The sequence below is a fragment of the Thunnus albacares genome, chromosome 5 (assembly GCF_914725855.1).
Source record: "Thunnus albacares chromosome 5, fThuAlb1.1, whole genome shotgun sequence".
In the NCBI taxonomy this organism is placed as follows: Eukaryota; Metazoa; Chordata; class Actinopteri; order Scombriformes; family Scombridae; genus Thunnus; species Thunnus albacares.
Genome location: NC_058110.1, coordinates 33,471,080 through 33,483,841, shown reverse-complemented (window position 1 = coordinate 33,483,841; position 12,762 = coordinate 33,471,080). Strand labels below are relative to the sequence as shown.

General features: G+C 37.8%; 1 protein-coding gene across 9 annotated transcripts in view; it reads right to left on the bottom strand.

Moving 5' to 3' along the window:
* Window positions 1-6,176: 6,176 nt before the first annotated feature.
* The window catches only part of magixa (MAGI family member, X-linked a), a 66,679-nt gene continuing 60,093 nt past the window's right edge, over window positions 6,177-12,762 (bottom strand). For all 9 annotated transcript variants that reach the window (XM_044350428.1, XM_044350425.1, XM_044350433.1 and 6 more), the window contains 2 exons: window positions 11,000-11,138; window positions 6,177-8,702 (listed from right to left, as the gene is read on the bottom strand). In XM_044350428.1, coding sequence (XP_044206363.1) covers window positions 7,819-8,702; window positions 11,000-11,138 — 1,023 coding nt within the window. In that variant the 3' untranslated portion in view covers window positions 6,177-7,818. The remainder of the gene's footprint in view (window positions 8,703-10,999; window positions 11,139-12,762) is intronic.

Here is a 12,762-nt window from a genome sequence, read left to right as displayed (position 1 = left end):
TATTTTGACTTGAAAAACAAAACATTTTGACCTATATTCTCATACTTTTTGACTATTTTAGTCAAAATCTGGACTTACTTCATAAGTGTGACTCAGAAAGTCAAAACTTCTGTCTCATGATTTTGATATAGTATTTCATTATTTGACCTCGAAAAGATCATTTTTATACAGTGTTTTGGTATCTCAATTTTTTTTTTACATATTATTTTCCTTATTTTGAGGTTCATAATTGTGATGTAGTACAGCATACATTTGACTTAAAAATAGTATCTCATAATTTGTCATAGTATCTCAATTTTCAACGTTATATCATAATTTTTTGTCACAATTATGTAATTTTGATGTAGTATGTCATGAGTGCGACTTAATATTTCATACTTGTCACAATTTTTTAATTGTAATTTTAAAGTTGTAGCTATCTCATAATTTTGACATAGCATCTTAAAACTTTGAAATTTGTAACTCATATTTTCAACCAATGTCACAATAAGCATAATTCTGATGTAGTATTTCAGAATTGTTATGTGCTATGTCATACTTTTGGCATTACAAGTCACATTTTTTAATTTTATCTCATCATTTTGACTCATAAAATCACAATTTTGACAAAGTATTTCATATTTTTGACATAGGATCTGCAAAATAAACCCAATAATTTTAGCATAGCATCTGTGTGTGACAGAGTATGTTATGATTTTGACTGTCACACTTGTGACTTAAAAGTTATAATTTTACAATAGTATCATAAAACCATGACTTTTGATCTTATAATTTTGACTTAAAAAGTGATAGTTATAAAGTCATCTTATAAATTTGACATTGTATTTAATAATTATAAATTAAAAAGTCACAATTGTTAAGTATTTTCTAATAACTTTGGAGTAGTATGTTATATTTTTGACTCAAAAAGTCGCAATTTTGATGTAATTTCATAATTTTGATATAGTATCTTGTAGTTTGTCACAGTATCTTATAACTTTGACTTATCTCATACTTAAAAAGCCTCAAAAAGTGTAGTAGCTGTCATACGTTTTGACATTTTGTTGTAATAGTGTCGTGATTGTTCAAATTACAATTTTAAAATTGTAGCTATCTCATAATTTTGCCATAGCATCTTATAACTTTGAAATTGTATCTCATAATTTTAAACTTCGAATGTCACAATTTTGACATAGCATAATTCTGACATACTATCATTTTGGTGTAGCATGTTATACTTTTGACATTACAAGTCAAATCTCTTCAGTAGTATCACATCATGTTGACTCACAAAGTCACACATTTGACAGTATTTCATAATTTTAACATATTGACATACTGTGTCACACTTTTGACTCAAGAGTTATCATTTTATGGTAGCATCATATAACCTTGACATTGTATCTAATGATTTTGACTTAAAAAGTGACAATTTTAAAGTATTATTTTAGAACTTTGAATTAATATGTTAATATGACTTAGAAAGTTGTCATTTTTCAGTAACATCTTATAACTTTGACATTGTGTCATACTTTTGGCTCAAAACTCATAATTCTAAGGTAGCATCTTATAATTTTGATGATTTTACAGTAGTAAGTTATAACTTTGACATTGTATCTTATAATTTTAACTTAAGGCACAATTTTTAAGTATTATCTTATAACTTTGAAGTAGTATGTTAGATTTTTGACTCAAGAAGTCCCACTTTTGATGTAGTTTCATAATTTTGATATAATTCTTGTAGTTTTGTCACAGTATCTTAAAACTCTGACTTAGTATCTCATTTTAAAAAGCACTGAATGTGACAGTATTGAAGTGGTCATAATTTTGTCATATTATTTCATACTTTTGGTTTCATGTGTCATTATATTGTACTTTTTAAGCATCTCAATTTGACATAGTCTTATAATTTTACTTTTAAGAAGTCCTAATTTTGGCATAAACCATAATTCTGAAGTAGTATCTCATAATTTTATGTACAAATATTATTATCATTCATCATATTCTGAACATTTCATTTTCTTCTTTTCCTGACAGACATGCTCTTCCACAGTTTTCACATTCACTTAAATACAGCAATAGTTTTTTTGTTGTTTTTTTTTGTCAGTAGAGGAACTGAGTGTGTCTGCTGAGTGCTGATTGTGGTTTCTAAACCAAACAGTCATCAGTGTGCTGTTTCTGATCAGGGGTCAAAGGTCAACTCCGCATCAGACACGTGACCAGTCCAACAGCATGTGACATCATCAAAGGTTTAAACAGGAAAAGGAGAGAACTTAAGACGGGTCTCTGAGCTTTTCAAAATGAAAGGCTTGCTCCTGTTTCTCTGGGGCTGATTGATGTTCAGAGGCCACGCAGACGACAAGATTCAAACTGTCGCTCATAAAACAACTCCTGACATCAACTGGAGGCAGATTTTCATTAACAGGGTTGTTGTTTTCGAAATACTTATCAGCTGTAGATTTTGACTGTTGTCCTGTCATCAAATTGATTAATAATTTTGGAATGAATCCGGTCAACACCGTCGTCTCCGTTGCCTCCAAAAGTTGCCCAGTGTCTGATCAGAGGAGCTGTGTGGTGAGCTGTGATGTGGACGCATCAGGATGGCTTTTATTGCTGAAGGCTCGAGGTATAAACTAGAGACTGATGCAGAAACACAGTACAGTAATGACCGACAGCCTGATGACAGTCGTTAACTGTTCATTCATTGACACTTCTGTACCTCTAAAAACTCTAAATGTTGATTTTTCTCTAAATTCAGGTTCCTGCACTTTTTCATGTTGAAGATTTTTCATAGGATACATTTTGTCCGTGAGGTCTTTGTTATTTGATAAAAAACAGGATTGTTGAACATTATTGTACTGTGTTACCTTGGTGGGAATAAACTTTTTTTAATGGCCAATGTTTTGTCACAGCAGGAAAAGCTCAGTTGTAATTGATAACATTATAACGCCATTTGTCAACATGTCTGCTGTGAAAAAAGTCTTTAAACAGAGTTAAAGTTAGCTCCAAGTCAGCAGGAAGTCCATTCTGTCACAGTTAAATCACCTCACAGAACTGAACTACAAATTACTTTGTTGGTTATTAGCCAGCAGGCTAAAATAATGAGCTAACAAACAATTGACTTATCATGAGACCAATTTGAATATTGATACTCCACATGTATCAATGTTTACAGTATCTGAGTTGTACTTGTGAGTCTTATGAAAGATTCAATCACTTTTATAACTCTTGTAGAGACTTGATGTCCTGTTACTTTTTAAAAAAAATCACAGTACACAGTTAGTGTATTTCGATATGAAGCCAGTACATTATATCCGCACCCACTGCCAATCTGAAATCCCCAAGGTGTTTTCTACTCATATAATGCTGATATCAAAGTCAGAGAAGAAATGGCAAACGTAAAAAGGATCCTTCAAATTGTCCCAGATTATTCCTAATTCCCCATGTGGGACAGTTTAGACTGAAATCTGGGATACTCACCAAAAGGTCTAAATCACACTCCAAAGTACATGCCCATGTTTGGTCATCTCAGTAATTACAATGCTTTTGCTGTTACAAATAGTATAGTAATGTATTATATTATGTATTGATATTAATATTAATATAATTTGCAACCTGCATAAAAATAACAAAAAACATTACAAGACTAAGACCCCCAAATTATTATTTGTATCGCACATTTCATGTGCTTGAATGCATATTTCACCAATTTACATGACTGTCCCACATTTGTGAAACCAGCTGTCCCACATTTTAAACCACATTTTCCAAAGTGGGACAATGAAAAATTTGCCCTTTTGTAGATAATAGAACAACTAGCACACCTGGTAGCTGCTATCTTATTATATTCTGCTCAACATTATACAATATATTTGACTTATTGTTAGATCAGTCTATTTAATTGTTAATGTAAACTTGTGGAAAAATGTTGAGCAAAGTGCAGTGAAAGTCATCAGTCGTCCTGATCCAGAACCACAAGAACCGCACTCTTATAATGTTGAAAAAAATGTGTCTATTATCTTCTTGATTAATTGATGAGTTGTTTGGTCTATAAAATGTCAGAAAATGGTTAAAAATGTTGATCAGTGTTTCCCAAAAGCCCAAGATGACGTCCTCAAATGTCGTTTTGTCCACAACCCAAAGATATTCAGTTTACTGACATAGAAGACTAAAGAAACCAGAAAGTATTCACATTTGAGACGCTGGAATCAAAGCACTCAAAACAATTGATATATTATCAAAATAATTGCAGATTAATATAATAGTTGGTAACTAATTGATTAATTAACTAATCATCGCAGCTCTACATTAAAGTCAGTAGAAACCATGTCAGATCCAGCGGTGGAATCTATGATTGAAGTAGCTGCTCAAGTAGTGTACTTAAGTCCAATTTTGAGGTACTTGTACTTCACTTAAGTATTTCCATTTTCTGCTACTACTGCTTATACTTCTACTCAGCTGTAGTTCAGAGGGAAATATAGATAATCATCGGATCAATTGATAATTTCAAAGGTTCTGGTCTCAGTTGAAGCTGAAATCCACCTTAGAAAGATTTCCGACTGTACCATTCAGTCATATTTTCAGCCTGTAACGTGTATGAGCTATTAAGTGAGTGAAATGTTTGGTGATATGTGTGTCCACTGATGTGATAACGTGTTATTATGATGTCCTGGATCAGATTTAGTCTTTAACTGTGACAGAATGTCTCAATTTCTACATTAGATTGGTGATTTTCTATATTTTTCTTCTTGTCAGCAACTCTCATGTTTGGATCCAGTCCAACAATGAACTGATCTACCGACAAGTATTGTGTATGTATCCAAAGCCTGATTTATCTTATTCCTCTGTGCCGTAGACCTCCGTTGTTGTCCAAAAACTATTGAAAACATGTCAGTTAGTCCCACCACTGCACTAGGTGACATGTTCCTTCATTATGAAGAGTTTGGTCACGTTAGTTTGTTTGGAAACGGCTCCAAAGACTAGTTACAGTGATCACATTTTCAGTCTCCAGAGAGTAGTTCTGTGTAAGGCAGACGCCACTGAGCATGTGCGGGAACGCTGTTCTGTTTACTGCTTCACTAGATTGTTGTGCTACAGCTCTTGTATTTGTACTGCATTACGGATTTCTCAAAGAGCTTCAGCACAAAGTCCAAAGGTTGTGATATGAAGCACAACAAGCCGTACACAGAACTACTCTCCGGAGACTGAAAACATCTCTGTTATTAGTCTTTGGAGCCGTTTCTAAACAAACTAACGTGACCAAACTCTTCATAATGAAGGAACATGTCACCCAGTGCAGTGGTGTGACTCACTGATGTGTTTTTAATAGTTTCTGGACAACAACAGAGGGATAAGATATATCAGGCTTTGATAAACACACAATACTTGTAAACATCAAATTAACATCAGATTAGTTTACAAGAAGAAAATATAGAAAAAGAGCTTTAAGTCCCCCAATTCATCATTTATAATTTAGAATATAAACAGTTAATAAATGGTTTATAACACACTACAATGTAGTTATAAGCAGATATAAGAACATTTTAAGTGTTTATTAATGTACAGTATTTATTATACTTATTTTATACTTATTATTTCTCCTTTGAAGAGGTATTTTATATTATTACAGCTGTGTTTTAGTATATTGTCGTTCATTGTCTGTTTATGCAGCAGCAAACACTTCTGGGTGTCCACAGGAGGAGTTATGGTTATTGACTAATACATTAATAAACACTTATATCTAATAGTGTGTTAACAGCTATTTATTAACTCGCGTTTCTGTCAGTCTGTATGTTATGAAGCTCAGCGATGTTTCTTGCAGACGTCTGATGGATAAATTGTTGAATCCTGTGCAGACGTCGATGCTTCTTGGTCGACTTTGGACCAGAACCTGAATAATTCGACCCATCTTTAGAACCAGAGTCAGACTCTGGGGGCGATCAGCGAGCTCCTCCTCCTCCTCTGCTGATCAGCTAGAATCGATCACCAGCAGACAGTCTTTAGGAAATGCATAGAAGACAAAGATCCAAATGCCCTTAAGAGAGAGAGCAGGCTGAGGGGCGGGGCTAAATGGCAGCGCAAGGGATTGTGGGAGTTGTAGTGTGACTGCTGAGGGTGTAAATGTAGACAGACAGACAGACAGACGTAAAAACATCATAATGGAACGTGTAACTGAACTGCAAAAAAATTAATAAATGAATCATCTAAGTTGACTTTTATTAAAATGTTTACTCTTATAAATGTTTACTTTTGAGTGTCAGTCAAACCTACAGAGCTGATTTCTCCTCCAAAAAATAAAAAAACAAAAGTCTAACTGAGAAATGTAATCACATAGAAACAAATAAAATTTGATTCTGAAACTGTTTCTGCCCAAACATGCAGTAAAAATATTGCAATAATAGTATTTGCTGGTTAAATCATCAGTTGGTTTTCAGTGGTATATATAGCGTGACGTAATGTGACAGGAAGTGGCGGTATATAGAACCAATCAGTGTTTACAATAACTTCCGGGTAGAAAACAACTGCATCATGTACATACAATTCAATGACGTGGAGCATAAATAAATATGAGTTTAAGCAAGTAAAGAAGTAAATAAAGAAGCACATGTAAAGCAGTATAAGTATAAGCAGTAAGTAGTAAAAGTAATTAAAAGTAAGCATAAGTATAAATGAGTAAAGCAGCAGTAGGCGGCTTCCCACTATGACAAAATCAGCTACCAGTTAGTCCAACTGGCGGTGAGATGTTGCTATTGGGTAGATTTGGTTTAACTATATATCTTCAAATGTTACAGTTATGAAAATAACAACAGAAATAAACAAGTTTGCTGATGTCACATATCTTCAAATCAACTACCAGTTGTCTACCCGGAAGTGACTGTTGTTGTTGTTGTTGTTATTAGCGTGACGTCACGGTGATTCGGTCTATATAGCGTGACGTGACGTGATGTGACAGGAAGTGGTGGTGGTGGTATATAGTGTGATGTGACAGTACATGACAGGAAGTTGCGGTGTCTCTGCCTGCAGCCTCGGCGTCAGTTTGCAGGACGAAGGCTGAAGTTTAAATGAGGCACTTGTTATGATGCAGAGCTGCAGGTCGTCGGCCATGTTGGCCACAGAGTGTATGTGTGTGTGTGTGTGTGTGTGTGTGAGAGTGTGTGTGTGTGTGTATGGCTCTGTTACATCATCAGGAATTTCAAAACATCGGGCAATTTTCTTTTTTTTTTTTTACAAGCAAGCAAGCAAATCAAATCATCTCTGCTTCTATTTAATGTCTAATAATAATAATAATAATAATAATAATAATAATAATAATAATAATAATAATAACAATGACGTCATCGAGCCGTCACATGTTCAGTTTATAAAAATAAAAAATCATTCCGCTGATATTCACATGCTCAGATACACATAAAGACTGTTTGATAAATCACCAGCTGTAATACGAGCCGCTGACGATGATCTTTGCATACGTTTATAAAGTCAGAATAATGAAGATGATGAAGATGAGCTGATGTGACGTTTTCGAGTGAAACGTCTCATCAGGACACACTGCGGGATGATGGGTAAAAATGAAAACAACAAAAAATTAAACATGTTAAAGATGCGGCGGCTCTGTGGGCAGCTGTTGTGTCATTAGCCAGTCAGAGGCCTCGAATCCCGTCCACCAGCCAATCAGAAACAGGTCCTCACTCTGCATGCTTCTCATCCTCCAATAAAAACCAGAAGAGTCATCCAATAAGATGCAGGAAGAGGCGGGTCTTCAAAGCCCTTATAAATATCCCCCCCCTCAAAAAAAAAAGTCAGTGAATGAAGAAAGAGAACGTCCTCGCTGCTGGCCAATCAGAGAGAGAGCCCGCCCTCTAGTCCCCGCCCACTGAGCCGACTGCCAATCAGAACCCGCGTCAGTCTCTGCGGGCTCGGCTCCAGCCAGGGGCCTGGGCTGCCCCCTTGATGTCGTGACAACTGAGCTCTTGTCCAATCAGATTCCCCCCTCCATCCCGCGGTGGCGATGCTGGCTGCTGATAGGCTGACCTCTGAGAAGCTGGCTGCTGATTCGTTGTCAGACAGACGCTCGTCGTCGTCCATCGGCATGAGGAAGGAGAACGCCGATCTCTGAGCGCCAGCTGAGCTCCCAGAATGCTCTGTGTGGTGGGTGGTGGTGACGTCTCCCTCCTCCTCCTCCTCCTCCTCTCTCACCCTCCTCCTGCTCTTCATCTCGCTCCTCCTCCTCCCCTGCTGCTTCGCTCCCCCAGACTCCTCCACCTCCTCCCCCTCCTGCGTCGTTGGTGTGTCCCAGGATCGCGCAACGTTCCTGGGTAAGCTCCGGGTCCTCCTCCCCTGCTCCCTCTGGTGGTCCCGTGTATCCTTATGCCTCACAGTCTGGCTCCTCATCTTCCTCTTCTGCTCTTCCTCCTTCCTTCTCCTCCTCTCCTCTTCCTCCTCCTCCTCCTCCCTCCGTCTCTCCTCCTCCCGCGCCTCCTCCTCTACCACGTCTAGGTCCAGATCAGGAGGCACTAACCCTCCTCCTCCTCCTCCTCCTCCTGTTCTTCGTTTGGTTTCTCCCTCTCTCCTCGTCCTCCTCTTCTCTCCTCCTCCTCCTTCTCCTTTGGTACTTCCTCCTCCCCTCTGCGGGCTGAGGGAGGCGGTCGTCATGGTTACCGTATCCACATCCTGCTCCTCTATTCGTGAAGAGGAGGAGGGGGAGAGGGCTCCTTCCTCAGGGCCTGAGAGAAACAGACAGAAAATATTCAGCTGCAGTTCGTCCACCTGATGCTGCTGATGAAGTTCAGCTCTCAGCAGATTCACTGAGCTTCTTCCTACTGTCAGGCTGATTTTCAAAATTCAACACTGACTCTGATGGTTTATTTTCATAGAAATCAAGTGAAACTAAAGGAAGGAAATCAATCTAGAAACTGATGGATGATTTTGAAAAAATAATTAGCTAAAAACTAATCTAATCATATGTTAGGATGGTTAAATATGATTTATTTTTTCTCATCCAAGATAAATAACCTTAAAGGACGAGTTCACAGTTTTTCATGTGTGTCTTAAAACAACAGTCAGGAGCCCAAATGAACATTGAAACATGTTTTTCTTGCTGTAATCATTCCTCCTGTTCATACTGACCATTAGAAGATCCCTTCATAATGACCTTACAATGGAAGTGATGGAGGACAAAATCCACAGTCCTCCTTCTGTTCAAAAATGTATTTAAAAGTTTATCTGAAGCTAATATGAAGCTTCAGCGTCCAAATGAGTCAAATCAAGTAGATATCTTTCAACGTTTGCAGGACGCAGCGGCGCTCCGTCTCAGCGGTGCTCTGAGTGCACGTAAGTGCAAATAATGTAGGATACTACTTTTAATTTGTACTATCCAATCATGCCAACATCAGAATGTCATAAAATATGTCCAATATCATGTGCTATGAAAATATTGAGTAAGTTTACTGGCTAGCTAACGTTAGCTAACTGCTAACAGGCTAACTCTAACAGGTGTCCTTTGTAAACAAGCTATACAGAATGACGTCACCCTAGTCTATTAACGTTAAATGAGTTAACCCCTAATGTTAAATTATATAACCTAACGTCATCAGTTTGTCAACATATTGAAAGTAAATCACACCACATCATTAGCTGTTCAATTTAACAATGTATTTCAAAGTTTATCTGAAGCTAATATGAAGCTTCAGCGTCCAAATGAGTCAAATCAAGTAGATATCTTTCAACATTACAGTCTTTTTAGTGCCAAAGTCCCTCTTTTTGTTACTATACTTCCACCTGCAGCTCAACAGGGAAACACTGTCTGAGGAAACACAAAGAGGGAATTTGATGCTAAAAAGACTGTAAATGTGTCAGATATCCACTTGATATGACTAACTCAGACTGATGAAGCTGAATAGAAGCTTCACACAGACTTTTAAATGACTGTGTGGACACACTGTGGATTTTATCCTCCATCACTTCCATTGAAAACACATTTGAAGGATCTTTTAATATCCAGTATGAACAGGAGGAATGATTACAGCGAGGAAAACCTCTTTCACTGTTACTATGGACACCTGACTGTTCTTTAAACCAGTTTAATGATGTTAAACCAGTAGATATGTCCAGTACGTATATAAACAATTCCTAATGACAACATTGATAAAATTAATGTGACCTGGACACAGATAAATAGTAGAAAATGTCGTATGTTTTGAATTATTTAGTGATTACAGAGCTAAGTCAATTAGCTCTTTGTGTCTCGTACATTCTGTATGTTTAATATTTTAAAAAGTGATGTATTCATGTTAATTCCTTTTCAAAAAAATACTTTAACTGTTCTGCAAAAGCTGCTGATGAAAATGTAAAGATGAAGGGATGAGAGACAGAGAGAGAGTTCAGGAAAAGGAGATGAAGTGTCTGAGGGAAGACAAGTTACCAACCGCGAGTTTTCAGTGCGTCCAATCACGTAGAAGCAGGGCTCCCCCTGTTTAGAGTTGGTCATACAGAGAGACAGGCTGGACAACTCCACTGAGGAAGACAAGGAGGAGGAGGAGAGAGAGGAAGAACAGAGCAGGAAACAAAAGAAGGAAGAAGAAAGAGAAAGTACAAAAAAAAATACAAAGTCAAGACAGGAGGAATCAGGAGAATCCAGAGCTGTGATTGGACAGAGAAGTCAGTTCTGTTTTAAAGCATAAAGCTGGAGATGTTTATATTTTTCTTATTGTCAACAACAGAACCAAACCAACAACTTCCTGATACGGAACAACTCTCCAGAGACTGAAAGATGAGATCTGTTGACAGTAAGAACAATATATAAAACATCTTCCTTTAAGCTCAAACTTCACTTTTGTGAATCAAAAGGAAAAGATTTAGTTAAAGGTGAGAATTCAACAAGAATCAGGAAGTTAAAAAGAAGCAAAAGTGAGAGAGAAGCAGCAGCTACAAACTCTTCTTCTTCTTCTTCTTCTCCTGCTGACTGGTGTGTTCAGGTGACATCATGTAAATGTCAGTACGCCGTCATGCGGTTGAATCTCACCGTAGTCGGGCACGTATCCGTTTCCCTTCTTGAGGACGAGGTGGATTCGATGTCCTCCTCTTCTGATCTGCTCCACAGCCTGACTGTGAGTCATCCCGGCCGTGCTGTCTCCGTTGATCTCCACCAGCTGGTCGGACACCTGAGAACACAACAAGCGCACCTGCTTTCACCAACATAAACACCACGGAGTCCTTCTGATCTACAGGCAGGGAGGAAGACGGTCAGTTTATCTTTAGTTTACAGTGAAGTCGGGAAGAATTAGTCACTCCGACTAATTTTAGAATCAGGCTGAGCTTCTGTCAGATCGGTTGTTGTTTAATGTCTGATTGATACGGTGGCCCTGAAGTGCACATCACAACGACAAATGACAAAACACAACCGCAAAAGCAGACAACACAACAACATTAACTTCTTCGGTTGCGTTCTCTGCTTTTGCGGTTGTGTTATCTGCTTTTGCGGTTGTGTTTTGTTATTTGTTGTTGTGTTTTGTGATTTGCTGTTGTGTTTTCCTGTTTGTCGTTGTGATGTGCACTTCAGGGCCACCGTAGATTGATCAAAGTTCTGTCTGTTAGATGATCGGTTGGATTTCTGGCAGCAGGTTCAGCAGCTCTGAGTTAAAGTTAAAGAGCCAAAGTGAAACCAGAACTTCCAGATTCCTCATTAAAAGTCTCGTTAACATTTGTAACTCTGCTAATAAGTAGAAATCCGACCTTGGAGCAGAACCTCAGTCAAAGGTCGTAGATTTGGTTTTAACTTTGGTTTTTTTTAATCAAACGGGCTGCAGCTCACCTGTCTGTGTGTCTCTGTGCTGCTCAGGCTGCTGCTGACGGGACTTTTATAATAAAATGATGTCAAACAGATCAGTTAGACAAGCTGTGACTGATTTAGCTTCTAAATAATCCATGTTGTAATGACCCATATGCAATAATAACTCATCCACTCTTTGAACTGGGGGAGGACGGAGTTGTATAAATATTTCTCCTAATAACGTCCAAGAAGATTAATCATAGATAACAGAACATTCTTTTACACTTCGGTTCTTCTTTAAAAAGGACCCGAAGTCCTCATTTGCTTTTGGGAGCAATTTTCACCAACAGTAACGAGATGTTAGTTTTGTTCAGTGAAGATCTTTTCAGTTATGTTATGTTTAAAAGCTATGAATAAATAAATACCAACCACTTCAGATTCACCTCCTACTACCAGGCCTCTGCTGGGCTGCAGCTAGTTGACGATGTGTAACACAGCGTGAAGGGTTGCCAGATACTCAAGTCCAGTATCCCCCTCTTTCACTCTCTATCATAACGTGGTGGCCAAACCACATGTGAACAAGTGTTAGTAGTTTTCTTTTTTAACACTTAACATACAAACATTTCAGATAATCACAGTACACATACAGTGCTCACTTTATTACTGACAGTTTGTTGGATAATTTAAGTGCACATGTTTTAGTTAACATTCTGTTTTTCATATTTCTTGCTTGTGTTTAATCCTGATTTGTCTTTTGTTTCATGGATCCGGCGAGTCCTCCCTCTGGCCGAAAGAGTCGGCGCCGGTAAAGATGGCCGCTTATACTGCGGCAGGCAGGAGGCCAACTGGAGCGTGTCAGAGGGGAGTCTGCCTTTCAGGATCCAGTTGACTTCAGTTACTTTAAGTTTGTTTTTCCTGCTTTTGATAGTTAGTTTTGGTTGTAAATAGTTTCTTGATTTAAATCTTTGTTGAGATTAAGGTTACTTTGTGTTATAGAGTGAACTGTTTATTCCTGC